This window comes from Metarhizium brunneum, chromosome 5, assembly GCF_013426205.1.
Source record: "Metarhizium brunneum chromosome 5, complete sequence".
In the NCBI taxonomy this organism is placed as follows: Eukaryota; Fungi; Ascomycota; class Sordariomycetes; order Hypocreales; family Clavicipitaceae; genus Metarhizium; species Metarhizium brunneum.
In genome coordinates, this window is record NC_089426.1 from 585,091 (window position 1) to 601,620 (window position 16,530).

At 50.2% G+C, this 16,530-nt stretch overlaps 8 protein-coding genes and 1 non-coding gene across 9 annotated transcripts; 5 read left to right on the forward strand and 4 right to left on the reverse strand.

Moving 5' to 3' along the window:
* Nucleotides 1-230: 230 nt before the first annotated feature.
* On the forward strand, nt 231-437 carry aurF_5 (Aurovertin biosynthesis cluster transcription factor aurF; the record flags this gene model as incomplete). The annotated part of the gene is made up of 1 exon (XM_066131203.1): nt 231-437. One exon carries the CDS (start codon nt 231-233, stop codon nt 435-437), a length of 207 nt encoding a protein of 68 aa, XP_065987262.1.
* Nucleotides 438-1,467: 1,030 nt separating this feature from the next.
* hxnZ (Major facilitator-type transporter hxnZ) lies at nt 1,468-3,202 on the forward strand (the record flags this gene model as incomplete). Its single annotated transcript, XM_066131204.1, has 5 exons — nt 1,468-1,746; nt 1,815-2,085; nt 2,162-2,272; nt 2,343-2,748; nt 2,833-3,202. 5 exons carry the CDS (start codon nt 1,468-1,470, stop codon nt 3,200-3,202), a joined length of 1,437 nt encoding a protein of 478 aa, XP_065987427.1.
* Nucleotides 3,203-3,748: 546 nt separating this feature from the next.
* Nucleotides 3,749-5,155, reverse strand: lys1_3 (Homocitrate synthase; the record flags this gene model as incomplete). Its single annotated transcript, XM_014688000.1, has 5 exons — nt 3,749-4,331; nt 4,387-4,454; nt 4,509-4,589; nt 4,658-4,980; nt 5,044-5,155. The coding sequence occupies 5 exons, from the start codon at nt 5,153-5,155 to the stop codon at nt 3,749-3,751; spliced, it is 1,167 nt and encodes a 388-aa protein (XP_014543486.1).
* Nucleotides 5,156-6,644: 1,489 nt separating this feature from the next.
* Nucleotides 6,645-6,735, forward strand: G6M90_tRNA00000092. The gene has a single exon. It is a non-coding gene; the product is annotated as a tRNA-Pro (tRNA).
* A 1,174-nt stretch (nt 6,736-7,909) lies between these two features.
* Nucleotides 7,910-8,257, reverse strand: G6M90_00g082600 (uncharacterized protein; the record flags this gene model as incomplete). Its single annotated transcript, XM_066131205.1, has 1 exon — nt 7,910-8,257. One exon carries the CDS (start codon nt 8,255-8,257, stop codon nt 7,910-7,912), a length of 348 nt encoding a protein of 115 aa, XP_065987451.1.
* Nucleotides 8,258-10,193: 1,936 nt separating this feature from the next.
* G6M90_00g082610 (uncharacterized protein) lies at nt 10,194-10,988 on the reverse strand (the record flags this gene model as incomplete). Its single annotated transcript, XM_014688001.1, has 1 exon — nt 10,194-10,988. The coding sequence occupies one exon, from the start codon at nt 10,986-10,988 to the stop codon at nt 10,194-10,196; it is 795 nt and encodes a 264-aa protein (XP_014543487.1).
* Nucleotides 10,989-11,413: 425 nt separating this feature from the next.
* On the forward strand, nt 11,414-12,149 carry G6M90_00g082620 (uncharacterized protein; the record flags this gene model as incomplete). The annotated part of the gene is made up of 4 exons (XM_014688002.1): nt 11,414-11,428; nt 11,482-11,555; nt 11,608-11,622; nt 11,708-12,149. The coding sequence occupies 4 exons, from the start codon at nt 11,414-11,416 to the stop codon at nt 12,147-12,149; spliced, it is 546 nt and encodes a 181-aa protein (XP_014543488.1).
* A 109-nt stretch (nt 12,150-12,258) lies between these two features.
* spt3_1 (SAGA complex subunit spt3) lies at nt 12,259-13,298 on the reverse strand (the record flags this gene model as incomplete). Its single annotated transcript, XM_014688003.1, has 3 exons — nt 12,259-13,056; nt 13,122-13,211; nt 13,260-13,298. 3 exons carry the CDS (start codon nt 13,296-13,298, stop codon nt 12,259-12,261), a joined length of 927 nt encoding a protein of 308 aa, XP_014543489.1.
* Nucleotides 13,299-14,200: 902 nt separating this feature from the next.
* het-6_9 (Heterokaryon incompatibility protein 6, OR allele) lies at nt 14,201-15,991 on the forward strand (the record flags this gene model as incomplete). Its single annotated transcript, XM_014688004.1, has 1 exon — nt 14,201-15,991. One exon carries the CDS (start codon nt 14,201-14,203, stop codon nt 15,989-15,991), a length of 1,791 nt encoding a protein of 596 aa, XP_014543490.1.
* Between the last annotated feature and the right edge of the window lie 539 nt (nt 15,992-16,530).

The window sequence follows — 16,530 nt, forward strand, 5'->3', positions numbered from 1 at the left end:
CGAAATATTGCGCAGTGTCCATGTAGCTAGTGCGAGATTTGTGAATGAATTGAGTTGCTTTTACTCAACTGAACTATGCCGTACGAGAATGAGGTAGTCTTCTTTATAGTCTGGTGTCATGGTATTGTTCATTGTCGACTTTGCCACGGTAGTTTGGCCAAGTGCGTCCATGCTCTCAACTGCCGTGTCCCCCCAGCCAGTTTGCGCGACCCGTCAGACTTGACATAACCATGATTTTGAACACGAAGGTCTGGTGGGCAGTCTCGCACCTCGACCCTTTTACCAAGTCGCTGGACGAGTCGCAGCGCAAGACTCTCCGGGCGCGCTTCCACAACAGTAAGCGCTACGGGAAACGGTGGATGCATGTGCTCCTCACGGAGAAGCTGGGCCGGGGTATCCTGCTGCTTTGCTCGCCAAAGCTGGCCAAGATGGTGTAAGTCGAAACGAGCCTGCTTTTCTTTTTTTCCATATTCTTCGCCCCTCTTCTATGCGCAGTTGGTCGAAATCGAGTCCATCATGTTAATGAGGGCAAAATCCGTATTTATATAACCTAGACGCATATATACTATGACGTCCTCTATCAATAAAGGTAGCCTTTCCGAATACGCTTCGGCAACGTTATGTCACTTATTTATTCTCTTGTAGCCAATCGTCACACAACAGCTCGTCCGCGCTACTCCGCTGTTCCGGAGCATCTTCCGCATAAACTCAAGGAATTATCTCTTCTCGTCCCCAGAACGATGTGCCTCCAGCTCCTCTAGCGGCTTTGGGGGTGGTAATTGAATTCCTCCTTTATATGTGCCCAACAGGTTGACCTTGTCAGACGCACCTAAGACATGCGCATGGGGACTACTTACCTTCATCTGAAAAGAATTTATTGCTTACCCGTATTCTGCAGCGTAAGCAAAGCCCCCTTTTTACTCGAGCTTGATGTAACCAACCGTTCATCACTGCCATATATAAATGTCTGTGAACCATTGAACGCTCCAATCGAGCCAAGCTATACGGGTTGAGTGGCGTTTGTTGAAGCCATGAACGAACGGCCCACCCTGGATTGACTCGTCATCTTGCGCCGTCCGGCATTTCGGGCACTGGTGGCTGTAGGGTTTCAGTCTCTGTTAAGCTCTCCGTCCCTTGCCAAAAGCGTCCCTCTTCACTACACCCTCTTTCTACCGCTCTTCCGCCCGAGTTGTGATGGGCTGCGCGCCAATTGTCACCAATGCGGAGTTTGCCGTTGTAGACAACAACAGGAAGCATGAAGGCTGAGACATGCCAACATGATGTGTCGTTGTGTTGGCTGAGCTTTTGCTGCATATCTTCATCTCGAATCACCTTGATATAATCCCCGTTCCGCCATGATTACCCCTCTCCTGACATCCTTTCCATTCTGTATATGCTGTTGACAAGCCCGGAGGCATATCACATATGCCCACATACTCTGACATACACACCATTTCTATACCCCAGATGTCGATTGACAAATCCAGCTCGCTCACGGATTGTGCATCCGTTCAGCCTTCTCCGCCAAAGTCGTTCTCTAATGGAGTCAGACTGGAGACAGAAAAGGACAATGCGGTTGTTGTGGTTCAGACACCTCGGGAAGCGTACAAGTCTCCTTCGGCCGCACGGCAGGCCGTAGAAGCAAGGAATATAGCCACAACAAACCATGCCATTGAGCAAATTGGATTCGGCAGATACCAATGGCAGCTCTTTATGACGTGTGGTTTTGGTTTCGTCATGGATCAGGTGACAAACTCCCGTCCCTTTCAATCTCCTAGCTGCGTCCTGTCGACTGACTTGATTTGGGGAAATAGTTAATCATCGTCTCCTTGGCCTTGACGCAGCCTCAAGTTGTCAAGCAATGGCACGTCAAGTATCCCGCCATGATTATTTGCGCCGTCTACGTAGGCGCGCTGCTGGGTTCCATTCTGTGCGGCTTCTCCGTGGACATTATTGGCCGCAGGCTGGTTTGGCAAGTTTCACTTATATTTGTGTCGATTTGGACCCTTGACTGTGCTGCGTCCCCCAATTTCGCTGTACTGGCCGTCTTTGTAGGGCTGCAGGCAGGAGGTGGAGGTGGAAACTGTGAGTTTCGTCTTGAACCAGCTACAACTGCATAATTACCAGACTCGTCAAGAGAGGATTGTGCTGACTTTTACAGTTGCCATTGATCTCACTGTTTTCATCGAGGCGCTTCCCAAATCCAAGGACTATATTCTAGCTGCAATCCCACTTTGGTGGAGTCTGGGCGGTGTTGTCGGCTGTCTAATCAGTAAGATTTGGCCCAACATGACCATCTTGTTCAACTTGACGGCTTCTGTACTAACAGCGGCCCTGTGCAGTATGGCCACTTACTGTAAACTTCTCCTGTCCTCAGGATAGCACCCCGGAAACTTGTCACAGCTCTCAAAACATGGGTTGGCGGTACCAGTACATTGCCATTGGAGCGCTTTCGTTCATCATGGCCTCGGTTCGCATCTTCCTCCTCAAGATGGAAGAGTCGCCCAAATGGCTCATCTCGCAGGGCCGTTTCGACGACGCCATGACTTCACTGTCACGGATGGCCCATGTCAATAAACGTGCCACAACCATCACGGCTGGTGATTTCGAACCAGTCGTCCATCTTCCAGCCCGTGGCAAGAAGTGCACGCTCTTCAGCTCTCTGCACGTGAAGGGATTGTTTATAAACAAGATGCAGAGTTACTCTACTGTAACCATTATATTCTTGTGGATCTGCATTGGCGTAGCGTAGGTCAACTTTTACTCTAGGCCCTCTCCCTTTGGGTTTGGTTGCCGCAGCAGGTCTCATGAAAGCTAATATCGTGATGGCAGTTATCCCGTTTTCGTGCTGTACCTCCCAGCCTATCTCCAGCACAACGGCACCAATTTTGGAAACGGCAGCATTGCTCAGACGTATCGCGACTACGTCATCTCAGCAACAGTCGGCATCTTCGGCCCCATCTTCGCAACGTATCTTGTCAATGTGCCATTTCTTGGTCGCCGCCGCTCCATGGCATTGACGGCTCTTTGCGCGGCCGCGTTTTGTGGCGGCTTTACCGCTGTTCGCACCGAGGCTGCCAATATCGCCTTCTCGAGCATGATTAGTTTCTGGCAAAGCGCCTTTTGCGGCATCCTCTATGCGTGGGTCAACCGCCTCTCTTTTCTCCTCGCCTGTAACTGCTGCTGGATTGATAAACGATGACCAAAATAGATATACTTTGGAGGTGACGCCAACTGCGAATCGAGGCACCGGGGCTGGCTTGGCTCTGGGATTGGGGCGGATTGCCTCGTTGTCATCTCCTTTTATTGAAACATTTGGGGACTTGACGTCCGGGGTTCCAATTTGGGTTCTAGTGGGAATGTACGGGCTTATTGCCCTTGTTGCATGTATCCTGCCATTTGAGCCGCAGAAATTTACGGAGGCAGAACGTGTCTAAGCGGGCAGTGGATAGGTAGTGCACAGGAGGATGCGCAACTGATGACCCAGAGGGTGGTAAGCAATAAGTTACAAAGACAAGTTATACGAATGAGTCTTTATCCGTCAAGGTTCGTGTGAGCCCCCTACGTACACAATACGTGTTGGCAATTCACTCAAAATAATTCAGGCTCAAAGGGGGTCATGTAGGCATGATTTTTCCAGTAATGACTATCTGATGCACAATCGCACCGCAAGGACTGCTCCGTGAGCTAATAATCTGAATAAACCATGTTACTGGCTTTTCGATTACTACCAGCGTCCCAGTCTCGTTCAGTCCTTATTCTTCAGAGACCACGTAACATTGTTGAAGGGGATTTCCACCCCGACAATCTGGGCAACCAATTCTTCCAGGTAGTCCAGCTTCTCAAGCCTGTACTTGCTCGAGATGAAATTGCGATCAGTAGGAACCACACAGGCCATAAGACCGCCGAGAGGCGTGATGCCGTTTCGTTCGCCGATACCAAGCACCGTAGTGTCGATATGGGTAGCGCCAGCCTCGAGAGCAACCAAGGCATTCGCGATGGCACACCCCGTGTCATTGTGGAAGTGCGTCTCGATGTCGCAGCCGACAACCTTTCTCAGGGCGTCGATTTTATCGTACACTTCCATGGGCGTGGCACCACCCACAGTGTCGGCAATGCCTACGCGGTCCACGCCCAGCCGGTCGACGAGGGAATACAGCTTCAAGATGTCCGAAAAGTCCGAGCGGAACGAGTCCTCCCCAGAGAAGCGAATCTCGACATTGTTCGACTTGACATATTCGATAATTTCCTGCGCCTTGGCGGCAATGTAGCTCATGTCCTTTCCGTGCGAATGCTTCATGAGCAGGGAAGAGGTTCCGATGAACATGTTTCTGTGTCGGGACCATTAGTCACGGTGTGTGTGTTTCTAGAGGGAAGAGAACCTACATTCCATCCACGCCCGTCTGAATGGCGAGTCGTGCGTCGTCCATGTGGCATCGAATGTGGCATACTATCTGACTTGTTGTCAGGCATGGGATAGATGATATTCCGGTCTAAGCTTGGCTCACCTTGGCCCGTAGACCCAGCTTGCAGATGGCCTCGCAGTCAGCTCTCGACTGTTCAGAAGCAGCGGGCGACGTCAACTCGATCTAATACATGGCGTTAGATATACACAGTACGTTTCAGAGCTCATGGCTTGGCTGAGTGAGAGTCTTACATAGTCCACTCCAAAATCATCCAGGCCCTGGGCAATTTTGATCTTCTGTGCCGTGTTGAAGTGGGCGGTACTGAACTGCTCGCCCTCGCGCAGAGTACTGTCGATAATGCTGAAGCTGGCCAGGTTGACAGAGGAGTCCACGAGAGTGGCATTGCTCATTATTGTCCCAGCCTTGGAGTCCAGGATATTACACGAAATGGGAGAGGAATGCGAGATTCCCGTCAGAGGGCGCTGATCAGCTTCGGTTTCGTCCATATTACACTTATACAAGTCGGCAACGGGGGTCGTTAGGGGGGCATCCAAGACATCGTCCTGATTTCGTCCTACAAGCCGACGGTTAGCAGAAGGCCTATGCAAAAAAAAAAAAAGTAAAAGTAAAATCTCACCATTGGCAGAGGAGGTCGCGCCGTCCCCATGGGCGCCGTTATTGCTGCTGCTGGCGCCATTGCCCATCGTATGGCTCGTGTGGTGTGAGATTGGGTTATCAGCTGTTGCCATGGTGCCTGCTGTAGCATTTGATGGTGATCTGTTTGTTTATGTGCTGCAAGCCAAAAATACTTATGCGGAGGGTACGATGTGTTTGGGAATTAATGGTATTTATATAAAGAACTCAGGCGCGGACGCAATTTGGATGTGTGCCTTAGGCAACTACCTAGTATTAGAGATTCAGGAGGGTTATTAAAGCTCATTTTATGAATAAGCCTACGACTTTACTGAAGCAAACAGTTTATGACTCAATGGAATGGGTTTTCCGATCCTCGCAACGCTCTCGAGACGACTCATACAGGGCCCACTTAAGGAGGCCCCCGGCACGCTCATGCGGCTTCGGAAGTCCGCAACGGCTGGGTCTGCTCCGGGGACCTATAATCCCTTGAACAGCTGGTGTTAAGGTGAGCTGGGATTTTAGCTAATCAGAAGCCTAGTATTAAAAGGTACATTATTCCACTAAGAACTGATATAATAAGAAAAGTTCTAATAGTTTCCTGAGGTATAAAGAGCTATATTGCATTTATTACACCTATATCTAATGTAATGAGGGCTGGCCTACCTACCTGCCGACGTAGGTACCTTGGTGCTAGTTGTAAAAAAGGTACCCGACGGGTATCTCAGATACGGTGGGGCCATTACATCCAACGCGCCTTAACGTAAAGGGTTATTAAAGCGAGACAAATTATTGGAGCTGATTTCTCTTCTGGGACCCTGCCCCAGGGGCTCATCTTTCTGAAATAGCTCACCCCAGGACCTTTTGGAGGTCGAGATAAAGAGCACTCAAGCGCATCTGAATCGAGGGCCTTCAAGCTCTGGTGTAGCTCTGCAAGCCTTGTTATATTTATATAATATCCGGCGGTGATGGGGAGACAAGCAGAAGAGTTTATCATCCACCCTTTTGCGCTACTGAGGAAATTAAAGTATGCAAACTAACGTGGATGAGTAGAGTCCGCAGAATATGCGCTGCCATCAGCCTTGTCACACACCAGCATGCCGTGCTAAGCAGCGAGAAGCCAGCTTTTACCTTGTGCGGTATATCACAGGGAATATTATTCTCGGTGTCATGACGCAGTGAGACCTGGCATAATTGCAACAATAAAGGACTATGACAAGGTAGTTGGCAGTGCGATTGAGGTTTTCTTCTCCAAGCAAGAGAACAATAAATAATTGGGCCCTGCCACTTTCAAGTGCTGGTAGGTAGTCATCGGTCGCTTCGTAAACGTTCTCGAAGTCCACACAGCATTTATACTTATGCAACAGAAATAGAGCATTAGACTGTGTGCACGATTAACCAGCTATCCGCTAGGCATCTCAGCAATGGCATCCATGAGCTGGGTGCCAATTGATGTGCGAGTTCCACTACCGCCTGGCCTGGCGTTTCGAAACGAAACGCAGTTCTAGCGCGCCAAGCTAGCGGCGTGAGAAACGGAAGATGCGACGACTTCATAAACTTCTTTTCGGCTTCGTGTTCTCATCCAAGTTCCTTGGTCCTTAACTCGGTCTGGTGGTCTAGTGGTATGATTCTCGCTTAGGGAAAACCCTAATGCATTGCTTGCGAGAGGTCCCGGGTTCAATCCCCGGCCAGACCCAACTTTTTAGTCTATCTCCTCTACGTTTTCGGGAGGTTAGTTAGGAAGTCTAGTGTCAATTTTTTTGTGAATTTCTTGGCGGGCTTACACTATTTTTGCTATTACTAGATATATTAACTAATGCCTTATTTAATTAATACCTGGAAATTAGATATTCTATTATAATATATTTATATATATTCGAAGATATATAAATATATTTATTTATATTAATATACCAAGTTATATTTCTGAACGTAAAAGGCTTTAATTATATTATTACCGGAATAGTTTAGGCCATAAAATATAAGACACTTTATAAGCAGACTCGCTGGGCAATAATAGCTAAAACGGTCAATCATCTATTTACCATTCTACATAACAGCACACGGCGGGCACCTTCCAGCTACCCTTGTTCTTTCTACATCACATGCATGTTCAAGTCGTGCTTCCCATTTCTCTCTGCCTAGCTCGCAATAGCAGACTTGCCTTTGCATCACGAGCCCTTGTGCCCTCATCGCTAATCACTCCCGTGGTCCCTCACATAATGACAAGTCTCCTGAGCTTTCACCAAACCCGGTTTCTCTCCTCATTCCTCCTTTCCATGGTAGTTGCCGGAAAATACCATACGGATTGTGAGTGATAAATTACTCACAGAAATGGCCGACGTCGATAGGCTTGTGTGACAAGGGCTATCATTATAGGGATTAGAACAAAGTTCGTATTCAGCTAATACTTTGCTTTGATATTAAAGGTCCTTAATTTTCCTTGAAGCCCTGAGAGCGGAAGACCTTTATTTATATTAAGAGGCGGTGAGGGACCTTGCCCTAGGTCTCATGATCAGAGCCCCTGTGTAACTATTATCGGGTTCAAGGTCCGGCCCGTGCCTTCGTGGCAACGTGTCACCCGTGTAACAGCTTAGTCGAAATATACGTCTTGTCGAAGTTTTCCTCATCTCTCTTGTAAACATAAGGGAGAAAGTCATTGATTCGTTTACCGGCGTCTGACTTGCTCCCAATCCACCCAGCAGCCTCGAGGCCTAGCAACATGGTTTTCCTAATAATTATTAGCATTCAGGAGCAGCGCAATGGGTATATTTCACCTACAAGTGGTACCGACATCCTTTCTTGGCTCCATCCTTGGTGGTGATCATCTTATACCGGTGCAATCCGCGGGTGAGAGTGAATTACAAGAGCTACTTGATAGTAATATCGGGATTCTTGAACGAATAAGTTTGGCGGTGAACAACGCTTCTCGACTCGCCTTTGTAGCTCTGCGGATGCAACACGAGCACCCCATGCTTGCCGGTCCTGCTGTTCTTGCGACTCTCCATACTCAGGAGGATATATTTATCAGCCGTCTCGAAAACGAGAGCCCAATGATTCTTACTCTCGTCAAAGTTACCCTCTTCATCTGCATATATTCCCAAAGTGAATTCATCAGGGTGAACCCTGCGAATACGAAATCCCAGGAACTTGGTATTCGCCAAGATATTATTCCCAGCAATAGTATCTTGAATGAGCTCGTATTCTTCCCGGGCCATTGCTTGTGTGAGAGGAAGATATTAGACAAACGAAGGATGGGAGTGATATCCGAGAGCAACCTCTATGAAGTAGATGTCATGAGCAGGATTAGACGAGTTCAATACTGATTAATTCGGCCATGGAAAGCGATTTGGCTCCCATTTATACATCTTGAATATCATGAGCCTGGTTTTGACTCTTGGTCCAAGAAGCTACTTGAGAGGGTTAGAGTAGGAGAATGTAAACAAGGCTTGATGTCCACTGTTTACGGGATATAACCGCGCGGTTGGACCGGGAATGACAGGATTGATCTTGAAAGTGCTGATACATTCATGAGGCTCACGGACTTCTATTTTCGAGGATACTTGAGCCAATCGACTCTAGGTTAAGACATGATGTGTGAAACTCTTTGGCTAGAAAGCATGGCCAACTTCCCCTCTTGATTTCTTGATGTGGTGTTTAAGCGCCCAAGGCAAACAGCTGTAAGTATTTCCTCATGGGAACAGCGGCCTGCCAAGGCCAGGCAAGGCCAGGCAAGGCCAGGCAAGGCCAAGTATCGCTTCCTCGTCATGTATGCAGATAACTCGTGTTTAGTGACTCGAACTTCTCTGCCATAGGAACTTCTTCTTGCCGTTATTGTGGTCAAATGCAGCCTGGTAGGCCCCGAGGTCCAACATTAGCGAGCCACTCTCGCCCTTCAGGGGGCATAGGGGGTGCGCAGGGTGCACATGGTGTCTAGTCGCATTGATGCCACGGTGGTCAACCCTTCAATGTTGGCCCCAATCACTCAGACTTCCCCCCCTTCTTGACTGTTTCAGAGCTGTTCTCTCGGTTGGTTCATCTCCTGGAAGCAGCCAACCAGAGCCGTTCACAACCAACCACCGTTATTCAGCAGTCTAGATATTTCCGTTGTCTCATGCCTCCCTGGTTGATGAAGGTGGCCGGGCGTCAAGGTGCTTGTTATCGGAGACCATTCGATACCGCGGACGAGATAGGCAGCAACAACGCCAAGTACATACGTGGCCAGGTGGCCTGAGAGCCGAACTCGGCCAACAGTGCAAAGGCCATCATGCTGGTTGCAAACAAGTCAAGTCAATTTACTCTGGCACATCAACACCAAGCACTTGTCAGGCAGCGTGCCGGTTTGCGTCATGTCCTTGTTGTGGAAGGGGAGTCATTGGCTACGGAACTCTTTAATAGGCGCTAATGGGACTAAATATGAACTGTCATGATGGTATCCTGCAGCTTTACCGTATTTCGTTCCTAATTTGGGTCCAAATTCAAGGCCTATCAAGCCTGCACTTGAGCAACACTACTCGTGTACCAGGCCGGTCAGATCATTAGCCGGCTCATGCTCCTGTGGACCTTGATAAGGTCTCAGGATGATCGATTCATTGAGAATCGGAGGGAAGGTCGCTTCGATTTGCCACGAAAACTGCCTTGTCACCTTTTTAATTTAACCGCCTCGAGCTTTGCATCCCAACAAGCCAACCAACACTAGGTGTTGCAAACCAAAAAAGAAAAAAAAAGAAATGCATGGCGCCACGACGAGTCCATCACCTTGCTTTACAGATGGCCAAATAATACGAGATCTCCTCTTGCCATAACTATTCAATTAGAAGTGAAAATACAATATATTTCCGCTGACATTATACTGTAGAGGTCTAATCTAGGAATACAAACAGCTGCGTCTAGCTCCTGACCATACTCGGCGCTTAGCTCTTAACCGCTATGTCTTGCAATTACATGTCCAGTCCTATTCTCAGGCTCCATTGCTGAGTTCAATAAAATAAAATGTGCGAAAATATCAGTGCTGCCCTAAACGTCTTTTTGTCAATAGCGGCATCAGCGTTTGCAGATCCTATGTGTCGATCCAACTAATGACATCACCGAATAACCCTGGAGCTTGAAGTCAAATCACCAGTCCCACGGCATGATACGGCTTCAAATGCAGTATCATTTCTTCCTCGCGCAGATCCCAAACATGTGATAATTTGCTGCGCGTGACATCGCACGCATAGGCGTAGAGAGCTTTGGCCCAAAGAGCTCCTTGCATAGAGCTCTCGCAAATTTAGAGCCAGGAAGGCAGAATTGGTGAAACAGAGCAAATTCTTCAAATATCAGTGGATAGACACCCGAGAACCCCCAGTCTAGAATGGCGATTCGCTCGCCCACTCTGATGTTGAACTGAGTAAGATCGCAATGGCATATGTAAAGCCGCTCCCCCTGCAATGCCACCCGATCTTGGAACTCTCCCTTGTCCAGCTTATTGTTGATCCAATCCTCCAACTCTGACAAATCGTTAAAACTGCGGTATGCCCCAAAATCCGCAAAGAATCTATCAACAGGCATCTCTTGGTAGAAAGGTCCTAGTGGTACGCCCGGTGGTAGTGGGAGATCCCAAATGTGACGGACGGCGGTCGCGATGGCCTCCATTGCTTCCTCGGCTTCTTGCGGGTGCTCCTTTTTGAAGTCAACGAAATCACTGCCCTTCACATTCTCCATGACGATAATTGATATTTCGTCCGGCCCTAATGGGATGCTGAAAGCGTCGAAAACCTTGGGAATATGGACGATGCTAGGATCAGCATTTTCGTGTACATATTTTTGCATCGCAGCTTCCGCCAACCTCACTGACTTGCCGTATTTGATCCAAATCTGATCGTTGTATGCAAAGCCGCGGGTTTCGGGTCCGTTGCTATCACAAAGACTTGACACAACATCGCGAGAAGGTATTTGAATCTGGTCCATTTTTGTCTTTGAACCAAGGAGTTTACCCACTCGTTGCGAACGCGTAGTGGGCTCAAAGGAAATAAGACGGCTACGCAAAGATTTATTATTACGGAAAAATGTTGATCCGAGAGGATTGAGGGGGAATGAGACTACCTTGGGGGCACGGTCAGTTGGAATCAAGTTGTGTCAGTTTGTGTGGCAGCTGGCGGGATGCTAGTGCCAGTCTCGTAGGCCTGGGCTCTGCCGGTATTCCCACGCGCTCAGTGCGCCACATCCATATCACAAACGTGCCTCCTGCATCACGTCTGCCGTCAATGCATCGGGCCTGAATCAGGTGGAATACTCACGGCGCTGAAACAGCAACTCATCGCCTGTTCCAAAGAGTTGACTCTTTTTTTTCTCTTTCCCGAGCTGTTCCTGGGCGCAGGACCACCCTAGCCAGAATGCAGGAAATGAGTGTGAGCTGTCGGCCAGTTCACGAGACGTCAACACGTTGCTAATGTCCCCCCAGGTCGCCGACTTCGCCTCGAATTCCCAACACCCATTCAGCCTGCTCAAGATCATTGGTGGCTGGGGAAATGTCAGGTCCGTTATTTCCGACGTTGAATTGCACGGAGTGCCTTCTAACAGCTTTCAGCGGTCCCGGATTAGTGTATGCACCCCGTCGCGATGCCGTTGAAAATTGCTCGCGGCATAGAGCCAGGCCAACTACCTTGAACTCTACTGACTGACGGCAGAATGTTTCGCAGCCTCTTGGCGGGTACATACACAGCCGTGGTCGTCGGCATCAGCGCCACCCTCGTCGCCAGCGCTCTCTGGGGCACAGCTGCCCTTCCGTTCGTGCTCGGCTCATCCCTCGGCTTCACCATCGGCAGTCTGCGGTGGTACATGTCCGCCGAAAGAGCTGCCTTGTTTGACCTGTATAGGTACCCGTCACTATTGAGGCTTCATCTTCTGGCCAATTTCCCATACCACGGCGAGTTGAGCCGCAACGGAGTCGAGTGGTACACGCCCAGCAGGTTCAAGTCCAGCTGGACGTTGAAGAGCATGCTGGTTGCAGCCTGGCTGTCCGCACAGCCAGCGATTGAGGACATTCAGACGAGGACTGAGTCAGAGGTTGTGGCTGGCTATACTGTTGATGACTACATGATGGACGGGAATCGAGAAAAAGAGGAGTAGGCGGCCTTTGTAGAACAGCGCTATCTTCGGCGCCTGTCGGCTTGCGTGGGATTTAGGGTTTTACCTGGTGAAAATTGACTGAACAATCTATTTAGGGACAAGTTACTGCTCATATAAGGCACAGCATCTTCGTGGACCGTATCCCCTTCCGCCTGGCGCCGTGAGCTGTACTCGCGCTTTGCGTCATATCATATGCATGTCGAATATGACGGCACTCTACTGGCAATCTCGCCTGTTGGTCCTGATTCAACCCCATCAGCGATGCGAAGCCTCGCATTTCGGTATTCTGCTCCCCGTATAGGAGGAGCCTCCGACGAGTCTCACGTTCCTGCAGGCCCAGGGCCATGACGGTCAGTCGGTGCACCATCTCGCTTGTCAAGAAGCCCAGAATATCCAACACGTCGTCGCTGGCCTTGTGGTCCGCCACGACACCCAGTCCGCACCATTGCCGGAATTTCACCACACGACGCCTGGTAAAGGAAGCGTGGCGGTATTCTGACCATGTTGTATACTCGGCGACAGTCATGTTGAGTGTCTTGGCATCGGCAGCCCGCAACTTTTCTAGATTCGTCGCATCTTGCTCCTCGCATGCGGCCGAATCCGCTGGACCTGGTGGGAGCTCACCGTACAGAGTGTTGATGTCCCAAGGAAGCCTGGCTGAGGCGGCAACAGCTCTGCTCGTCTCCAATGCATCGCCCAAACCGCTTTGCATCGTGTCGGCATCTTCAACCTCCACTTTTTCCACGTCTTCGTCATCGGCCTTTGATGATCTTCGCAGGGCCTTTAACGCGAGAAACTTTTGTACTCTTTCGACTCGCGCAGCGTCGTGTCGAAATTGGAAGATTAGGTCGTTGTTGGAGAAGACCCGACTGCCACGCCGGGAAGCATACTCGTCAGCTGTGGTTATCTAGGCGAATGGCTTAGCTGCAGTTTCTGTTCAAGCTGAACTAGGTGCCATGGCGGGTATGGTACCAGGTGAATGACTTGATTTCTGATGATGCTCTCGATCAGGGACACGGCTTCTGTGGATGCGCTCTCAGTCTCCCCCGCGACGTACATCATCTATTTCAGATTAGACTGACGATCAATCATGGGACTGAAATCCCCTACCTGCCGGATTTCCGAGGCGAATACGGGTGGTGTCGACATGATGGACAATGGCTCTTGTGCGTCTAGATGCCTGAGCTGATATTGATGTGTGGAGGGTGTAGGCCGAATGTGCCTCTGGAGTCTGGACAATTAGACAGTATTGGTAAATTGCAGGTTTAGAAATATTCTTTTTATTTAGGGCAGTGTATAGTTATGCTCTCAATGTCGTGGTGGAATGTGAAGGAATGAGATTTCCCATTTTATATTCATGGCATGATGGATGCTACTCAACCCGGGTCCCGCACCGACTTACACGCATCTCACGCAGCCAGCGCTGGATTGACGAGCGACGCAGCTCTTTTTCGACGGGGCATGAGCTTAGGCCCGTTCAAATCCAATGTGGAGACGAGGTGGAGGTTGCATATTGTGGCTGCTTTTTTTATTGGAACACGGCCAATGATGAGACGAGCTCGGATTTGATGGAGCGTTGAGTAAGCTCCCAGTTTCTGTAAAAGATCAACCTGTCTTGCCTTGTTTTCCGTTGATTCTCGCCCGGTCTTGACTTTTCAACAGTCCAGATGTCAGCTTATACTTCCGAGGTCACCACACGCCCCGGACGTCTTTTGTGGGCGATGCATTTACCGCCATCGAGGTGTCGAGTTACCACGCGTCTCGTACTGTAGCTGTGAATGGTCTACTCACTCCTTGACCAGATGCAGTACTTCATCATGCCGCAAACTTTCAGCTCTCGCCGCTGTTCAGCATTCTCAGCGGCGTGACGATCCACAGAGCACCCATGTTCATGCACACGACAGGCATCCGAGGCGTTATGTTTGGACGCCAGAGCGTATTATCTTCGTGACTATTAAGTCATTGATGTTCCTGGTGCAATAACCTAGCAAGTCTAGTCGGCTTGCCGGACACACGAGACACGCAACATAAAATCTCGACACTCACTCACAATGTCATCAACGGCCTCGGCGAATGCCACAGGACAACTTCCTGTTGTTCCCTCAGAGCCTTACGCTAGTCGACCCCTGAGCACCTCAACCGACACCATCAGGCTCCTCACAATTGAGCGCGAGCTGAGCAACCAAGGATACCTCGTGTGCAGTATTCAGGTCGCCGCATTCTCTCCGCCACAAAAGTACGAAGCCCTGTCCTACCGATGGGGCGACGAGTCTGTTCAGAAGACCATCATCGTCGACGGCATCAGCGTGACCGTTACAGAAAACCTGCACGCGGCTCTGCAATATCTTCACGCCCACCCGCGCGGCTGTCCTCTCTGGATTGATGCTGTGTCCATCAACCAGAAAGATGTTCCCGAGAAGAGTCGCCAGCTGCGAATCATGCCGCATATTTACTCTCGCGCTGCATCTGTGCTCGTTTGGCTGGGTACGCAGTACACCACTGTAGATGTTGACGTCGAGAGCCATCTCCAGCAAGCAATACAAGACGTGAACGGCGACGAATACTGGCAGCGGGTGTGGATTCTTCAGGAGATTGGAAAGGCTCGCAAGATTCAGGTCTGTTTCGGCAGTGCTGGCCCGCTGGATTGGGATTGCTTTGTGCGTCATGTCAAGAAGCATGCCGAGAGCAAGGAACGCAACATTGGTCCGCTTGCCTTGCAGGCCATGCGGCGGAACAAGTACAGCGGCAGCTGCTCTCTGAAGAGACTTTTGGAAAACCACCTCGACGCCTTGTGCAAGGACCCCAGGGATAAGATTTACGGCCTCGTCGGCCTGTCAGTCGACGGCCGTGACTTTCCCATCGACTACAGCAAATCCGTTCTGGACGTCTGGGCAGACACAGTCCACTTCATGGGTCGCAAGAATCTCCTGCCAGAGAGGAATGACGAAAAAGCAGCCTTTTGCACGCTGCTCAGGAACTTGCTGGGCGGGGACAATATGCCGAGTCTCGGCGGCGTTGTTCAGTTCCAGCACAAGCCGGGCAGCCAGTCTCTCTATGATCACCTGCGCGCCGAAGGAAGAGACGAGTGGGCGGCATCTTCTGTCGAACTTGCGACGACGTGCCTGGGCAGGATCATATCCGTGGGGCCTGCGATTTCTGAGTTGCGCGCGTCGCTTGACCTCACGGACAAGTGGGAGGCGGAGCTGCAGCGCGTCTATCGCAACGAGTATGAAGATGTCCTCGATGCGGCGCACCAAGAGCACGACGTGCTGATGCAGCATATCCTGGACGACACGGACTCAAAGCTGCCCGGGTTGACGTGTTTTGAAAATCACCGAATAGACTTTATCACGACAGACCACATGCATTCTCTGTATCCGTACTCAAAGTACGACCCCGACGGGAGCGACGAGGACGACCGCATCTCGCCCGAGTTTGAAGGATCCTGGAATTACGCGTCCGCGATTTCCGACGAGCCGCGTTTAGCAATCGTCAAGGAATCTAGTTCAGAGACGCTGCCGTATAAAATCGCAATTGTCCCGCCGACTGCGCGGCTCGCGGATTTCATATGCCGCGTTCAAGGAGCGCCGATGAAGCGCATCGTCTTGCGACACGATTACGGCAGTTGGACTACGCAGCATGTGTGCGGGACGGCGGTGATGATGAAGGATCTGATGGGGGAGACGGCCGCGCTGGGTGCAGAGGCGAGCGAAGTAGAGCGGATAGAAGGCATATTTACGCAGATTGTGAGGATGGATGCCAGGGCGTTTTATGCACTGATCTTCGGAAACGATGATGGGATACAAGAGCTGAAGGACAAGTTGGGTGCGCTGGCAGTGTAGCAGGGCGGTAGCATGTTGTTGCTTGGTCTGCCACTTACTCGCAATCAACTCTGCGCTTTAAGTTGGTAGTGCGCTCTGTGGTGTGATGCAAATGACGCGCTGCCGTGTTTCTTTGTGATTACTATTGCCCTCGTTACGGCTTACTTTGCAAACTTGTGAAAGAATGCGTAGTTAGCTATGGATAGTTGGAACGCTTCGAGGAGTTTAATATCTGCGAGTCGTTTCAAGTATATGATGTCAAGGAACCATCGAGCCCCTGGCGAATGAAGAATGTCGGGCTCCTCGTTCTCAGGCCTGCTAATGCGATTCGATAAAGACAAACATGAGACAACCTTGACGCTCAAAACACCAGTTTGTGGCAAGTATGCGCGCACTCGAACCGCCACCCCGCCGCCTTCCAATGTCGACGGTTCATTCACGCATTCGCATTGCCGTCAATCATCGAGTTGCGACGCGACATGTAAGTCGCACCGGTCAAATTCACCAATAAGAGCGCAGCGGACCATCACACAAGCTTCTTGCCTTTGATTCAAAAACTA